Below are 17,732 nucleotides of genomic sequence, written 5' to 3' on the forward strand. Positions count from 1 at the left end.
CGGGAGACTTGGGTTCATGGATTTCTGTTGTGATTTTGGGGTCTGCACCTCAGTTCCTTAATTATAAAATGGGGCTAAGAATGCTTCCTCTGTCCATCTGTCTTATGTAGATTGTAAGTGCTTCAGGGCAGCACCAATCTCATACAATATGTATATATAGCACCTTGCACTATGGGCTCCTGAGCTCAGTTGGGGGTCTTTAGGCATGACTAACAATATTATCCCTAGAGATGGGTATTTATCACTCAGGAGCGAGAGAAGGAATGGCTGGTTTCACTCACATACCCAAATACACAAAGATGGTCACGTTAGCATTATACAGTATGTGTATATATATATATATAATTTATTTCACACAATCCTGATAAGAGTTACAGGTGTATTTGGAATCATTTACAGTTTCACAGCATATGGAGTGGCCATACAGCTTCTGATGTGAGTAACATACAGTGTGTAGAGAGTACACATTTCCAATCCACCCACCCACCATTCACACAATGGGTTTCAAAGCTAATACTAGATTCAGCTACGTAGGAAGCCTTGAGAATGCTAGGATACAGCGTTGGGTGTCATACAACACTGTAAGTCACAATGGGACAAGCTAAACTACTTTAATTTTCAATCTAGTATTTCTAGTCTACCTGCATTATTGCATTTATACGCTTTTTTTTTTAAAGTCAAAGTAAAGAGAATACTATATGGGAAAGGAAAAATTCTTTACTATTTTAGGATTTGAGCTGCAGCCCATACAAAGTGTCCATAGAAGCATAGACAAGATTATAAATTCAAAAAGGTATAAATTAGCTGTATAGCTTTTGTGTGTAGGTAGGTGTCCATTTTCCCTGGGAAATGTACCCAGCAGCATACTGTCTCTGAAAGCAAAAAAAAAATCAAACCTGTATGTTAAACACAGGTAATTATGTGCGTGACCAGTAGGTCTGTATAGGGAAAAAAAATCAAGGTGTCACTCTGATAATTACTATTAGTTGGAAAACTTTTAGGGCTTGATCCAAAGCCAATGGAAAGACTCCCACTGACTTCAAATATGGTTGCAAACTAACGTGGCTTCACCCAGTAATGTGCTGGACTCTTTCCATTGACTTCAATGGGCTTTGGATCAGGCTCTTAAGAATTTCTAGTTTAAAAAAAAATCCCCTTTAATCAGACCAGCAAGTTTCCTTTATATACCTTTAGTTTCTCCGATACCTCATAAAGAACCTAAACCTACCTTAGCAGATGGTGGAGTGTCTTTGGATAGCTGGAATTGCATGTTTTAGAGATTTCTTTAGAAAGGTTCCTAACCAGTGATTCAGGAAAAGGCACCAGGGTTAAGAGGGGCTGCTCAAAACTTAATAAAGTCAAACAATTTCCTTTTTTTAAAAAAAAAAGGAGGTGGGGAAATATGCTGTCCTTGTTGATTTGCCCTAGAAACTTTGGACTGTTTGAAGCTACAGCGTTAGAGTCTGGCACATACTGCAGGGCTTGATGAAGATAGGCAGAAAGTTTCTCTCTCACTGCTGGGCATTGTTGCACCGTAGCATCAACGTGCAAGGGCAGATCAAGGCAAAAACTTTGATTCCTGGGATCCTGGCCCAGATCCCTAAGTGGGCCAGATCCAACTGTGAAAACCAAGGTGGGGTGGAATGGGAAGATGGCTATGCAGGGAAGATTGCAGACTCCAGGGTAGGAGCTAGTTCACGTGGGGGAAGTAGGAACAGGCATGGCATGTGAATATGTTGTAGATCTTAACCAGTTCTATTTTATCATTGAAAAGTAGTGTAGAACAGCAGATTCTGCTCTCACTGCTCGTGGTAAACTCGGTCACATCACTACATATCAGGTGAGTCACTGACAGCGTTTGCACTCAATGGAGATTTTAAGATGGGGGCAATGCAGCAGTGGAAGGTAGAGCCACATCTGTGAATAGCTAAGACCAGTAACTTGTGGTCTTCCATAGTGTTTGCCTGCTCTGAGATTCATCTGATTGGGAAAGCTGCTGTTTCAAGGCAATGTGAACTTGCCATGTGATGAGCGCATCTTCACACTAACCTAGCCCCATGGGACAACACAATCTGAACAGCCCACCAACATGGAAACAAAGCTTGCAAACTTTTCTGTGCCCAGCTGATGCACCGACTTCAAACCTGTTCTTTTGTGGCGGGGGAAATACAGCATGTGCCATGCACATTAGCAGATTTCCAAGGCCCACTATGATCCATGCCATGGACCTAGTTCAAAATCAGGCCTCAAGTCTTTTGTCCAACGAAATATATTTAATTTCTTTCATCTCTGCACTCAGATAACTGAAGGATCAATAGCACTGGCTTGAGCCATGCAGAGTGCATGCAAATACTGTGGTAGCTTCCCTCATGCAGCTTTGCCAGTGCATCTCAACCCTGACCTGCAATCATTCCTCAGTGCTCCAATTGGGGGCCTCCCTTGAACAGAGTGCCAATCATGTAGTGAGTCACTGATGTGCAATAATGAGGACTAGAATGAGACTAGCAAATTAAGGGTCTAATACTGTGAGGTGCTGAATGTCCCCAACTTCCATTGACTTCAATGGAAATTGAGGAAACTCGTCACCTTGCAGACTTGGGCCATAATATTTACTTGTGACTTGGGTAACTATAGCAGATTAAAAGCTTGTGCACCTCCTTCCCCGCCTGGGACATATAGCCCCTGAGTATGCCATCTATATATTAAATGGCATAACTTTTGCTATTCTTTGGACTGTTAAAAATCTACTCCTGCATTTGTGACAGTCACATAAATCTGGTTTCCGCATAGCCCTGGCGAGAGCACACTTGGAAAATTGCTTGGGAAGATTATAGGAATGCTAAATAAAATGCAAAGAAGGGAAGCAAGTATTATTCCAAAATTGGAGGATAAGCCATTAAGTGTAAGGAAACAAATGTCCCGGATCAGATTCTCAGCTGACGTAAATCAGTGTAACACCATTCAAGTCAATGGGGATATGCCAATTTATTCCAGCTGAGGATCTGGCCCATATAAACTAGAAATGAGTTTTGGAGTGATGGAGGGAACTTGGTCATAGCCTATGAATACCTAACAGTTAATGGAAGTGCAGAATTTATTCTCCGATGATGGCTGGAAAAAGGGCAAAAACCTGCAGCTAATGAGGAAAAGTTCTTAACTGCATGAGAAAATTGTGCAATGAAATGATCGTCTCAATGGCACATGGTCAAAGCACCATCATTATGGAATGACATAGTGAGTAGTCCTGTGAAGACATTGGACTGAATGACACATGTGGCCTTCAGTGGGTCTCCTGTCTATGGGCCAGATTACAATATCTTTAGGCTACATAGTACCTTACATGATTAGTCCCTCTGAAGTCAATGGGAAATAAGGTGCTGCTGAGTGTGATCAAGACTATGACAGTCTAGCCTGAGGAGAGGAACATTAAATATAATTTATGTCATTTGATAGTCTAATTTAGGTATCACCTCATCATCTGCCACAAACTAAACATAATAGCTAACGTTTATCAGCCTACACTCAATGCCCTTAATACAATTGGACATGCTGTTAAAAGTAATAAGCAGTATGTGCAACAGATGGACTTTGGTGAAGGATTAAACTAAAATCAAGATTGGGTTGGAAGAGTTTTGAAAATCAATGGGCCAAGAAAAGTCATTTCTTGATGATCCAAGTCCTTAAATTATTTAAGAATTGTTTTAAAATACATTATATTTTGGGGCTAGGAGTAATTCACTAGATGTAAATGGAGCAGTAGGTTTGGATGCACCGTGTGAGAAGGACACTCTTCATAGTCTCTGCTTATGGTTTCCCTGGCGGTCCATGAGATCAAAGGATAGAACCTGAAGTATGTGAGAGCTCCACACGTGGAACCCTTTAAGATCAAACCTAATGATTGTTTTCCCCATTCCCTGTGAGCGAAATTAACCCAGCACAGAGGGACCATGCCAGGCATTACCACAATACAAATAAAGAAGAAGAAGAAGAAGGAGAGAAAATGGGAAAATAGCTCTAACGGCCTAATCCACAGCCTATTGAAATTAGTGGAAAGACTCCCCTTCATGTTTTTTGGATCAGCCCCCAAAGCCCTGATTCAGCAGAGCACTTAGGCGTGTAACATTGAAGGGCAGCGGGTTTACTTAATGTTAAGTATGTGCTTAAGTGCTTTTGGTGAATCAGGGCCTACATGAGATAGAAAGCAGAACACATTCTCACGATGCTGAAAACGCTGTTGGAGCATCCCTCACGCTCAGATGTGATTCTATCCCACAGCAGAACTATTAAGAGGCCTGGGCCTGATCCAAAGCCCATTGGAGTCAAAAGAAGGCCCCACCAGAGGAAAGGTGGCCAATGTCAGCTTTACAGAGCTAGGGACAGGGGAAACCACTTCCAGACATGTAACTTGCATTAGGTCGAGAGGGGTGGCTTCTTCAAAATAGAACAAATGTAGTAATTGAATCTGTTGTTTTAAAGATAAGCTGCATTTTCTACTGCAGTGTTTGTATAGTTAATCTATCAAATTTCTAATTTATAAACAGCATCAATAAGAGTAAACTAGCAATCTAGATCCCTACAAACCCCCAAGCCGGAATCTTACCCGTTTCAAGCTTTAATTCATTCTCATTGAGGAGACGTCACTAAGAGGACCTCATATTACAGCAAACACAACACAAAACATCAAGCAAATAAAGGCATGTGCTCAGTGCTGCCGCAAAACAGGACAACTATTTATTTAGCACAGCAAGTTCATTCGTTAGCCTTTTGCCTCATGACAAATGGGGTTTCAATCTGTCGTAGGTTCCAACAGAGAGATCATTTGCTCTTCTCAGTCTAGTTCTCACTGGCCTTCTGTGCTCAACAGGAAACCACCATGCAGTGCAGCACAAAGGTATAACAGACAGCATCTGCTCAAAGGTAGTTGCAAGTCAGGACTGAAGGGCACCGAAACCCTGTGTGTTTAGGAAGCTTGCATGGCACCTCCTTGTGATATACCAGACTCAAACCAGCACTAGTTCCACTACAACACAACACAACACATTCCAAAATACTTGAAAAGAGGAAGTACCTTTTTAAAAGCAAAGTAGCCCACGTGACTATTGGGGAAGGTGGGGAGACAGTAATTATTAGCTTGTAGCACAATGGGGACGCTATATATTCAGGAGTTTCCTAGCCAGACATTCTCTTAGTGGTAAGAAACCGTGACCAAAAATGTTGCTTTGGGCAGAATGCAAATGGTACAAAAACGAAAACATGGACACTTTGTGTGAATGCAGGTGCACAAATAAAGAGTGGTCTCAATATTTTTCTTTACAAAAAATATGGGTTGTGTAGCTTTACAAAGACTGCAGTAAACTGTAATATATACATGTAATATTCTTCAAGCAGGCGGTGGGTTTGTACACATCCACACAAAAATGGGTGTTTTCAGACCAGCAAATGTGCTGGGTTCTGGAGAATGAGTCATGACAGTGGACCACAGTACCGAGCAATTACAGTAAGTGAATGATTCCCCTAGAGACCTAACCTATTTCTTCACGGCCATAAATATGATTGAGGGCAAGGTTATTTTTCAAGATGACGAGTTCTAGTCCTCCCACCGTTACCGTCTCCCGTGTCTCAATAACCTCCCTGGCCTATTTCAGGAGGAAATTATTGGCTTAGAACTAGAGATGGCCCTGCATCCAAATCACGTATCTTATTGCTTTGGGGAACAGTTCAAATCTGGATGGAAGTTTTGCAGTTAGGCCCCTCCCAGCTCAGAACTTTTTTTCTCGGTTTTCCAAAGATGAATGCAATCAAGTTAAAATACTTTTAAAAAGAGAAAGAGAGGAGGGCTCCTGCGAAGCATCCAATGTTTCCTTTTCCTCCTTGAATTTCTGTCTACCCTGGTTAGTTCAGAACAGAAAGGAGCTAGATCTGTGATTTTTATCACACACTCCACTGGAAAACACATCTGCCAGAACTAAATGGGAGGGCAACAAATAGGGAAGCATCTCTTGAAGTAACTTACACTGGAAACTAGAAATCAAATCTCTGCTTCATAAGTTCTAGGAGTCACTGACCCTGCCTTGGCAGGAGACAGGCTAGACAGTTATGATTTCTTCTCCATCTCAGGGGTCAATACTTTGCACTTCCCTCTTTTCACCCTATCCTCACCCCAGCTTACAATTATAAATTAACATCTCATCATCTGCAAAACATCATGGGGACACATTAGCTCCCCAACAAGGAAAGGTTATTAAAGAAACAAGCAGCCAAACAGCCTTCTGGGTAGATAATAACAAGGAATCCCCCATGATGTAGTTAACCTATTCTTACTAAGGTTTTCCCATAGCCTTCTCAGTACAGGAGGGAGTGTATTACAAGGTGGAGTTATAAATCCTGTCCACAATACAGGTGAAACAGTGCTAGCACCTATCAAGTTTAAGCAAGGTGGTTGTTAGCACTTGTTTCAACAATGGGGCAAACCTGATCAGATTGCATCAGTCTGTGCAATGGAAAAGAACATATGCAGGTTAAAACTCGGAAGCACATAATAGTTTGGAAACCAGGAGATAGAATTTTATACCCAAAGAGGCCACATATGTCTGGGAATATTTTAAGAGCCTCATAGAAAAGATGGTGAAAAATCTAACTGCAGGAAGAGAAGGGAATTTGTAAATAAACTGTGCCCAAATATTCTGTTGAGCCACATGCACTCAGAAGGACAAATTCTTAAAGGACTCTGAGTTAGACATCTAGGAATTGCCAGACTGGATCAGATATGTGGTCCATTCAGTCCAGTATCCTGTCAACCAAGAGTGGCCAATACTAGATGTGTCAGTGAAAGATGCAAGATATCTGGTGTAAGAAACTAAGAGACTTGGCATAATTGATGCTTCATCTAGCCCTTATACTGGTTTATATGCCCAGGTGCTCAGGCTCCCTTCCAGACATGTAACTTACACCCCGCTTCTACATTTCCTCTGAATTTGGACCGGTTTCTCTGGCTTTTGAAAAGTATCTTTGCCAATCATCGCTGCAAAACTGTGACACTCCTGTGTATCGCTCACCAGTTAGCGAGTACTACTGCTGAGTTCCAATGACTCTTTGGGTTATTCTGTTTCAATTCTGGCTCTGTTTAAAACAAAACATTGGATAAAGAATCCTTTCCATACAATAGCAGCAGCAGCAAATAGGGGTCGTAATGGAAGTTCTGAGTCTGGAAAGGTCACTCATCCTCAGAAGAGTTGGGTGTCCCATCTTCTCAGTGTCATGGGCAAGGCTTCAGTGAATGTAGTAAATGGAGCCTCCATCTATCCCCTCCCTTACTTCTCCCTTCCTACCCACGATCTGGTTTTAGATCTCACCTCCTTCCCCTCCGCCCCAGCAAAGAAACCAGGCTGTTTCCAAGCTTTGGGAAATTGTTTCCACTTTCAAGACATGGGCATTTCACATTTTCCTGGTAGACTCAAATCAGGCAGTAGAAGATCTCTCCAAACAAAATCTGTTTTCATCACTTTTGCACATGGTTTTCCCAGCATAAAGGGGATCATGTATATCATTCCCATAGTGCTCCATGTGCTACTTGCCCTTAAAGCCCAGTTCTTGCCTGCCTTTTCTTCTACCTTTGCCACACGCAAGGAGAGATCAACCTTTTATGGAAAAGCACCAGGATTAAGGGCCTGAGCCAAAGCCCACTGAAGTCAACGGAAAACCTCCAGCGGACATCAGTGCAGTTTGGATTGAGCCCTAAGTGCTCTGCTGAGGCCAGTTTAAGTTTATCAAATACTGTATTATGTCCAAAACAGTCTCTCACCCTCTAGGGCAGGAATGCCCAAACTCTGTCCCAATGGCCTTATCTGCATTGGCAAATGGCTGGGTGCCTGGGGCTGCCCCCAATATACATAAAATGGAGCAGATTGAAACTGTCCTCTGTATGACTAAAGATGGGATGGGACTCCAAGCCTTGTATGTTGTCTCCATGGGCTGCAAACTGCACTGTAGAGCTCCGTGAGACATATTTGCCCCTTGAGCTTCACTGTAGCTACTGGTTTGCATCTCAGACATAATGCCATATGATCCACACTCTTCTATATCACACAGTCAGCTCACCTCCGGCTATAGGTTACTCCTGTCTTGTCTGTTTGTTTTTAAAGGTTGGGTGATAAGCATTAGGAACATAATGTACATATTAGGCCAGAAGCTCGGAGCTGCCATCTTACATGTCTGCAAAGCGCCCAGCACAAGCTGGGGTATGATACTAATAATAAACCACAATAATTGATGAACTGGGTCTTATTACTGTTCCTTTTCTCCCTTTCCTCTTCTCTACCACAACCCAATTTAAAAAAAATCAAAATAAATAGAGCAGGGTCTCAGGATGGGACGTAGAACACCTCTGCTTGGAAATGCTGGGACTATGGGAAAGTGGGGAGTCTCCTGGGGAGGAGCGTGGGGGAGGGGACACTGGCATTTACACTGATCAGGAGAAGCTGTAATCTATACACGGTTGTACAAGCCAAGTTATATTACATGAAAGCGCATATTGAGTGCACGGAGTACCCATACTGGTCAAACTGGCACAGCTCCTTTGGAACAAGACTTTTGGAGTAGTTGTTGGTGCTGTAGTTACCCTATCTAGCGCTCTCTCTATATATGTATAGATATGTATAGAATTTACTGCATGCATGTGTTTCAAAAGGAACTGTACAGTTGATTATATTTCTCTCCCCCAACCCTTTCTCGGTCTTCATTTTTTCCGGGCTAGGAATGCCACTCCCAGAATTATAGCAATGGCAGCCACCACCACACCTCCAACAATGGCCAGTGGCTTCACGTTGTCGAAGACACTGCCTGAGGATTCCTCTGCGCCGTTTCCCTTGTGCTCAGAGTCAGGGGACTGGCCGGTGGCCTCTTGCACCTCCGGGGCTGCAGGGCTGGATTTCAGATTGCTGTGGTTATTCAGTGCAGCTGCCTCGCTGGCTGCCTTCTTCGTTGTGGCCACAGGGGCGGGCTGCTCCTTGGAGGGGGTTTCCTTCTTGTCTGCATTCATAGCAGGCCCGGGGTTGGGCTTCTCTGGCTTTCCTGAGCTGGCGGCCTTGGCATCAGGTTTGCTTCCGCTTCGGGTGCTTCCTTTAGATTCCATCCCTATGAGTGCAGTCGGGGGGTGGGGGGTGGCCTGACCTTCACAGGGCCGGCTCTCAGGATATTACTACCAGCTATATGTACCCACGTTGCTTTCACCTGGTGTAGGCAGGCTGATGAATTGACCTCAAATGGATCCCCTGGTAGCCGTCGTCCCGGCAACCTTCTCACTCTGCCAATATTTCACCAGGACATGACACGGAACCTGGAAGAACAAACAGAAAATGAGAGGTGAGTGAAGAGGATGCACAGAGTGATAGATACAAGAGCCACCGAGAGCACGTTTTACAGTCAGAGCCACTCTACTTATAGGTTACGGTGGAACTGTAGACAAGCTGTACAGATCGGGGCAGTGATTGTCCTTTTAGTATATGTGGGCTTTGAAGGATTAGATCTTTTATCAGTAAAGGTCAATAAACATTGATTTCACCACATACATACAAACGGACTACAAAAATATTTCCATCGATAATCAGCGAAATTTACAGATAGGCAAAGGAAGAATAATGCTACTTGAGAACTTACTGTTCTCAAGGAGAAGGGAGAAAAATTGTTCCCAACCTCTGAGGGTAGAAGCAATGGGCTTAAATTGCAGCAGGGGTACCTTAGGTTGGACTTTAGGAAAAACTTCCTGTCAGGGTGGTGAAGCACTGGAATAAATTGCCTAGGGAGGTTGTGGAATCTCCATCATTGGAGGTTTTTAAGAGCAGGTTAGACAAACACCTGTCAGGGATGGTCTTGATAATAGTTAGTCCTGCCAGGAAAAAAACAGCTAACCATTTTGGTCAATTTCAGAGTCATAGGATTTTAAAACCAGTACATTTCATGATGTCAGCTATTTAAATCTGAAATGTCACGGTTTTGTAATTGCAGGGGTCCTGATGCGAAAAGCAGTTGTGGGGGGTTGTAGGTATTTTGTAGGGGGCAGATTGCGGTACTTCTACCCTTACTTCTGCGCTGCTGCTGGCGACGGCTCTGCTGCCTTCAGAGCTGGGCAGCTGGAGAGCAGCGGCTGCTGGCCGGGAGCCCAGCTCTGAAGGCAAAGCCGTCGCCAGCAGCAGCGCAGAAGTAAGGAGGGCCTGGTATGGTATTGCTACCCTTTACTTCTGCACTGCCTGCCAGAGCTGGGCGCCCAGCCAACAGCCGCCACTCTCTGGCTGCCCAGCTCTGAAGGCAGCACAGAAGTAAGGGTGGCAATACCGTGACTCCTTAAAATAACCTTGCAACCCCCTACAACTCCCTTTTGGGTCAGAACCCCCCAATTTGAGAAACACTGGTCTCCCCTATGAAATCTGTATAGTATGGAGTAAAAGCGCACAAATGACCAGATTTCATGGTGGGACATCACATTTCACGGTCCATGACACGTTTTTCACGGCCACGAATTTGGTACTGCCCGACCCATGAGGCATAAATGACAAGTGGATGGAGCATGAGAGGGATCAACAGGGACTCAGGCTGGTGTTACAGCTTCCATGTGATGGAAAGAAAAGAGAAGCTGCTGCCAGCCAGCTCTCTGCCAGAGCTGCACTGGGGATGTCTGGTGTCAGTGATGCATCTGGGAAATAATGAGTAAACAGGAGGCAACCGTCAGATCTGAGCAGCCTTCTTCATTATCTCCCTGCTGACCTTCAGCGCTTCCAGGGTCCTGTGGAGAGCTTTCTGCCAGCTAAGTGAAATATGAGCTTATTAACAGCTTAGAAGAGGAGGCTCATGGAAACCTCCCCAGCCAGAGGGCTTCGTTTGTTGCACTTTTGTTCCGAGATGACCCACCGACTTCAAAAATCTCATCGAATGATGGTTTGTGGGGGGGTTAAAAACCCTCTAATTCTCCTGTTTATAAGGGGTTGCAGCAAGTGGTGACATTTCTGTGCAATGTTCAATGTGCTTCCCCCTCTCTGGGAAACATTTAGAATAATTAGCACTTTACCTCTCCCCTCCTCCCCCCCACCCCAAAGTGAGGCTGGGTTGGAATAAAGCTACATGGGGGGCACAGGGGCTCGGTTCAACAAAGGGAAATAAGCCAACTACTTGTCATCTGGTTTTAGGTAGAAACCTCCTATTCCACAGCTGTCCACTATGCGGTTTCTTGTGTAGTGGCCATCATTTTGCCCAACACCAGACATTGAACCAGGCATGCCTGGGTCTTTGTAGCTTGAATTCTATAACAGGCACACATTCTCAGTGGATCAGGTACAGAGCAGGAGGCATAACACCAGCTGCTTACATGCTTCTTCCAGAGAGAAGCAGCTTCTCCTGTGCAGCCAAAGCCCACTGAGCATCTCAAATCCCAGACAGCCATCAACTTGGCCAACACCAGGGACTGAACCAGGGAGCTCCGGAGCTGAAAGCAGAAGTCTACAGCTTGAGCTAAAAAGCAAACTTCTCAAGCAGAAGCCTGTAATAGACCCATACCCTCTGTGGATCAGGCACGGAGGGGGACACATAATATACACTGACCAGTGGGGTCAAACTTTCACCAACCTCTGAAGTATTTGGTACTGGCTGCTGTCAGAGACATATGAATATAGGAATTGCCATACCGGTACTCCATCTAAGTCCAGAATCCTGTTTCTGATAATGGCAAGTACCAGCTACTTCAGAGGAAGGTGCGAGAGACCCTAAAATGGCCGATAAAACAATAAACTGTCCATAAAAGAAATTTCTTCTTGTCCCCCCCTAAATTAGAGGTTAGTTTATGCCCTAGAACATGAGGGCTTGTATCCCTTCCATTTCCCCCCTCTTTTTCATAATCCTTACTCTGGATATTCTTGTTATCTGTATCCATTTTTGAATCCTGCTAAACTCATGGGCTCAATGATGTCCTATGGCAATGAGTTCCACAGACTAATTCTGCATTGTGAAAAAAAAAATTCCTTTTATCATTCTTACATTTGCTGCCTTTTTAGTTTCATGAAATGTCCAGGGGGGCCGGTTTAGATGGACCACTGCTCTGGTCCTGCAATTCCTGTGTTCTTATAGCGGGCTGAATCAACCCCACAAAAATTTTGGGCCATTTAAGATCTGGATCTGAATGCAGATCCAAATTCTGAGATCTAACCATAGTACAAGCAAAAACAAAGGATGCAGGTAGCTAAAAATACAACACCAAGAATGTAGCATCAACACAAGTGCCATTTCTGAAGTGAATTCATTGCGCTATGAAAGATGCCAGAGTGACGGCCCTGGAGTCGGATATCTATTTTTCCAAGGAATAAGTACAGCACAGGCTGCAGCAATGTAACCTTCTCCCACCCTGCCCAGCTCAGCTCAGCTCAGATCTAGAAGGGCCACTTGTGTGGTCAGCACAGTTGGTTCATATGTAATGCAGGCTTCATGCAAATTCAATCGTGAGGCCCTGCTAAGGCTCTTAGCCATGCTGTGGACACCCGGCCTACAGGAACTATAGTGAAACCCCCAAACGCACTTCATATAAAGTCAACAAACGGCCATGAGATGGTACAATTGTTGGCCACGGCCACTCTGCTTGTTTCCACGCTGGTGGTGATACAGAAGTGAAAGGCTCCATATGCAACTGTCAGTCTCCACAGCCGTTCCAGCCACGTTCAGAATAATTGGTGTTCTTCTATTAATTTCCCAACCCACTCTAGTCCCAGGCTCCTTAATCAAGGAATAAAACGCAATAATCTTTCAGTGTATATCAAATCCAGCTACCAAACTGGACTAACAGTTATATATGGGCCGGATCCTCACCTGGTGTCGTCAATTGGCATAGTTTCTCTAACTGTAATTGATCTACACAGATTGACGTTGTCGGAGGAGCTAGCCCACAATATTAAATGTTGTTCTAGACACAAAACGAGCAAATGATGATCACTCGTACTATTGAAAATATAAAAGTTAAGATTTCCACTCCGAACTCAAAAGGCCAGAACCACTCACCTGATGCACCCCGCCCTCAGGTAGATTGGAAAACAAGGACCTCAAAGCTTTGCAAATGTTTTTGCAGAACAGAATTGTGTTGAAGTGGCTAATTTGGATTGAAAAGCTCAGTTTTTCAGTTCGGGTCTCTCTCTGTCTCTGTGACCAGAGAGCCCTGGAACCTCTGGTCAAAAACAATGATGAAATCTATCCGTTTCCATGACACATTTTGGCTTTGACAGAACAGCATATTTCAACAAAAAGACATGCAGTTAGAAATGTTCTAACCAGCTGCACTCATTACAAAGAGAGAAACCTACTCTCCTGCTGGAAAACCAGCCTGCATGGAATGACTAGCACCAAGGGACGTGACTATGTGATGGTTTCAGTCAACAGAGTCACTCTCACTAGGGCCCTTTGGAATCGCTCCACTCTTGAATTTCAGCAAAGAAGAGGGTCATTCATTTGACAATGTTTGAAAAGTATCATGAGGCTGACTGGACTGGGACTCAGGAGACCTGGATTCAGTCCCCAGCTCTGCTCCATTCCCTGTGTGACCTGGGGTAAATCACCTAATCTCTGTGCTTCAGTGCCCCGTCTGTCCTGTCTTCCACCATTTATCTGCCTTGTCTATTTAGACTGTAAGCTCTTTGCGGTGTCTGAGTCTCACTTGGGCCTAGTACAATGGGCCCCTGACCTCAGCTGGATCCTGGAGGCATTACTGTACTATACGTAATATGAATAAAATATTCACTCCTGTTATTCCTGTCGCCCTCTCCTTGACTAAGGCAACCTGCAGACATTTTTCACTCTGTCTTCACAATATGCTAGAAGGCCCCACATCACAGAACTGCCCTGTGTCATTTCAGACCTTGGGCTCAGCTGGGTGAGTGGAGCAGCTGGGAGATTGAAACGCCCTTTATCCCTGCAGAGGGCAGGGACCCCAGGTGATGGCTGTGGCAGAGCAGACAGGGTGGGTAGTTTGTAGAGGAGTCAGCTGCGTATTCACTTACAGGCACCTGGGCTACCCTTCTCTCTCCAAGCCTAGAACACCAGCCCTCCACGTGCTCCTTGCTCACCAGCAAAGAATTTAACCCCCCTTCTTTAATGCTCTCCAACCTTCTGGGTAGCAGGCTCCCTGCCATCCTCTGAGCTGGCTTAAACCCGCTCTGAATCCTTCCAACTAGCTCGCTCTCCTCCTCTTTTGTTCCCACTCCAGCAAAGCACTTCAGCACCTGCTTCACTTTAAGCAGCTGTGCTGTCCAGCTGAAGTCAATGGGCTTAAATTTAAGCAAGAATCTAAAGGAGAAAAACTCGGGGCCTTTATCTCTTAAGCTGCCTTTGGCTTTCTTCTCTCCCCACCGCCAGATTGTTTCTCTCCAGCTACCTGTTCCTCCATCTTCCTTTTTTTTCCTTATCCCTTATTATAGACATTTATTTCTCTCTCTCTCTGCTTCTCCGCCCATTCCTCCTCCTTCCATCTCTCTCTCTCTCTCTCTCTCTCTGCCTCCTACACAGCTGACTGTGCTTGCGAACAGGTTGCACAAAAGGCACGGGGTTCTCTCCTTATTACTTCTTTGTTTAACAACCAGAGCTGTTTCAAGGGGGCTGGCCTGCCAAGAATGCAGCTTCCCAGCTCTTTCTTTGGGAAACGGGTCCGCAAAGAGGGAAATGAGATAATGACACCGATGACAAAGAAAAAAGAAAATCCTTCCAAATTTCTGCCTCTCTGGAAAGTCTTCAGCATCAGTCCTTGGTGCTGCAGCTTCTCCAAGGTCAGTGCAGTAGAAGTCATGCAGTGCTACTGATGTAACCACCAACCCCAGCCAATAGAACAGGGCCCGTATCGGGAATGAAGCTCCCAGCACCCCACCTGCTCACAGAATTACATCTGAGCCCCCAGAGGATTAGAAACTAAATCTATTCCTGCCTCCCCTGCCTGCGCAGATGAAAGATGCATCCATCCTGCACCAAACAGAATGCATGAGTCACCGTTTGCTTTACTGTAATGTGCCAGAATTATAAAAGGCCTGTTTCTCAACCCTCCACCCCCAAGCCTTATTATCCTCTCCTTGCTGATTTCAGGTTCGAAATAAAGGCAGGCGTAATTGCAGGGAAGAGGAGACACTGCAATATCTAACGTGCTCAGGCTCATGTGGGGATTTCTGTTGCAGTGTGCTGATGGGGCTGTGTGAATGGAGTACAGGTTGTGTGGACTCCCTGGTAGTACATTGCTAAATGCATGGATTTTGTTTCCATTCTTGCTATAATCACAGCATACAACCAGAGAAATTAGCTAAACATAAAATACGCTTGCGGGAAGGTTGCAATGTAACACTACTTTATTTCTTAGATTACGTCTACACTACAGCTCTGTTGTGTAGATGCTTCCTACCTTGATGGAAGGGATTTTTCTGTTGACATAGTTAATCCACCTCTCAGAGAGGCTGTAGCTAGGTCAATGGAAGAATCCTTCCACCAACTCAACCACATCTACACCAGGGGTTAGGTCATTCTAGTGGTGCTCAGGGCACAATTTTTTTCGCAGTCCTGAGTGGTATAGTTAGGTTGATTTAATTAAGTGTAGACCAGGCCTTAGAATTCAGAACAACACATGAGAACTCTAAAACAGAGAGAGACAAAGCAGGCTGCTGACTAATCGCTGCTAGGCCCAGATCACACACTTCCCTACAGAGCCCCCTATCTGTAAGCAGGACCAGGAAAACCTCCTGAAATTGAAAATGATCACCTACAATTTTCAATACACCACAATTCCATATAGCCCCAACTTCCATATTAGTGTAGGCTATGGTGTCACATTAGCATGGGAGAGAGAGTATAGCCATTGCAGTGGGCTATTAATAATCGAATGGAATCCTTAAAAATCATCTTTGGCGCTGACTCGGATTATGCACCAGCACAAGGGAGTAAGAGCCCCCACCTTACCTCCCTACTTGGGCTTCCCAGACCTCAGTTTCAGGCACATGGGAGTCAGAAGCTACTAAACCTTTTCGTCATGCCCTGGAGCAGGTGGGCAAGGAATGAGTGAGGCCTTGGTGCCAAACCCCCATTCACTGGCCAGAGTAACTGAGTCAGCACTGAAGGAATATAGAATCATAGAATATCAGGGTTGGAAGGGACCTCAGGAGGTCATCTAGTCCAACCTCCTGTTCAATATAGTAATTTCCTGCCCATATAGACCAGCAATAAATCATGATCCCAGAGGGAAGAAGCCGGGGAGGAATTGTGCCTTAGTGGGGTGTCTCTGAGTCACAGTCCCTTGTGGCTTTTCCTGGGAGGCTGCTCAGGGCTGCATCTAAAGGCACAATCTAGTTCACTGGTATTAATAATAGAACTATTCATTCCGAATAGTAGATCAGCTACGGCCCTCACTCTGCATTGTGTGATGTGTGGGTGCACCAGTTTGTCTGCACACTGCACAATCCAGGATCGGGGCCTGGGTACACACAGTACCTCTGAAACACAGCAGCCAACCAATGCACAGTGTGTGGCACAGCATTGGAAAAAGGAGGGAACCTGGGCTAAGCACAACAGGGCAAACCCCTACTCTTCCTATAAAGTCTCATAGGATCATCAGTCTTCATGCAGAGTAGGAAGGACCTAGGTTTTGCAGATCTAGCCCTAAAATCCCTATATTAAGATGCATGGAAATCAAGTTATCTTCCATGGAAGGATGAAATGCTAAATCAATGCTGCTAAGATCTGAACCTACAGTTCCAGAAAATCCCAATATTTAACACCCAAGGGGCACCCTCTTCAGCCAGCACCTTTACCCTTCGCTAAAGACCTGAAGTAGGAAGTCTGAGCCTTAAAAGTGAAATTCACTTCTGTGCAGAGAGCCATGCACCACTTAAGCTTTGAAAATAGGGCTTAAGTGGCACCAAAATACCCCTTTCTTCCAACACTATGTAGTACCCTGTGCAGCAGCTGACTGCACTATCAAGGCCTTGATCCCCTATGGTGCAATGTGGGGTGGACTGCTGTCCCCCTGGGCTACACACAGCAGGGTCAGGTGGACCATAGCTTGGGATGAAGGGTGCTGTATGAGTGTCTGATATTGTTTTGTTATTAATGCTACCTATGAGCTACATTCTGCCTTTAGGCGCAGCTGCGAGCAAGTGTGGCTGCTCCCTGGGCATAGGCTTAAGAGACGCTGTGACACAGAACCACGCCTCATTATTTCACCCAGATTGCTTACATCAAGAATCTTTCCCCAAACGTATTGCTCTCCGTAGCATCAGGAATTCTCTAGCATGAGTGTGAGCTGTACAATGATTTATTTATCTGGATTTAGACACATTCTAGAAAAGTGCACTGCAAGTACCCTCAACATCACATTAAAGTACCCCAGAATAACCATCAACCATTACAGAAACATGGTAATACCATTCAGTGTGACCCACAGCCAATGGATAAGGCCACTTACCCACTCAACTCACCCTCCTTCCTCACCAAGTTTCTTGCCCTTACAGCCTGTTTCCAAATGCCTGGGAAAGAAGACATGTCCTGAAGATCATTGGATTTGGCTTTTTCAGACAAAGAGGAGTGGAAGAAATGATAGAAGTGCAGGGCTCCCCCTGGAGAATGCCCAGCCAGTAGCCCCTTCTCATTCATGTCAATGGGGCTCCAGCCCTCAGCTGGGGCGGCATGGTTCAGGGAAGGTGGTGATCTCTTAGGGAAATAGGTAAATACATAATACT

At 44.9% G+C, this 17,732-nt stretch overlaps 1 protein-coding gene across 2 annotated transcripts in view; it reads right to left on the minus strand.

Moving 5' to 3' along the window:
* Positions 1-4,702: 4,702 nt before the first annotated feature.
* The window catches only part of CEND1 (cell cycle exit and neuronal differentiation 1), a 41,931-nt gene continuing 28,901 nt past the window's right edge, over positions 4,703-17,732 (minus strand). For both annotated transcript variants that reach the window (XM_084631915.1, XM_084631914.1), the window contains exon 2: positions 4,703-9,334. In XM_084631915.1, coding sequence (XP_084488041.1) covers positions 8,735-9,130 — 396 coding nt within the window. In that variant the 5' untranslated portion in view covers positions 9,131-9,334 and the 3' untranslated portion in view covers positions 4,703-8,734. The remainder of the gene's footprint in view (positions 9,335-17,732) is intronic.

Source organism: Lepidochelys olivacea (assembly GCF_965140295.1).
Source record: "Lepidochelys olivacea isolate rLepOli2 genome assembly, chromosome: 6".
NCBI classification, from domain to species: Eukaryota; Metazoa; Chordata; order Testudines; family Cheloniidae; genus Lepidochelys; species Lepidochelys olivacea.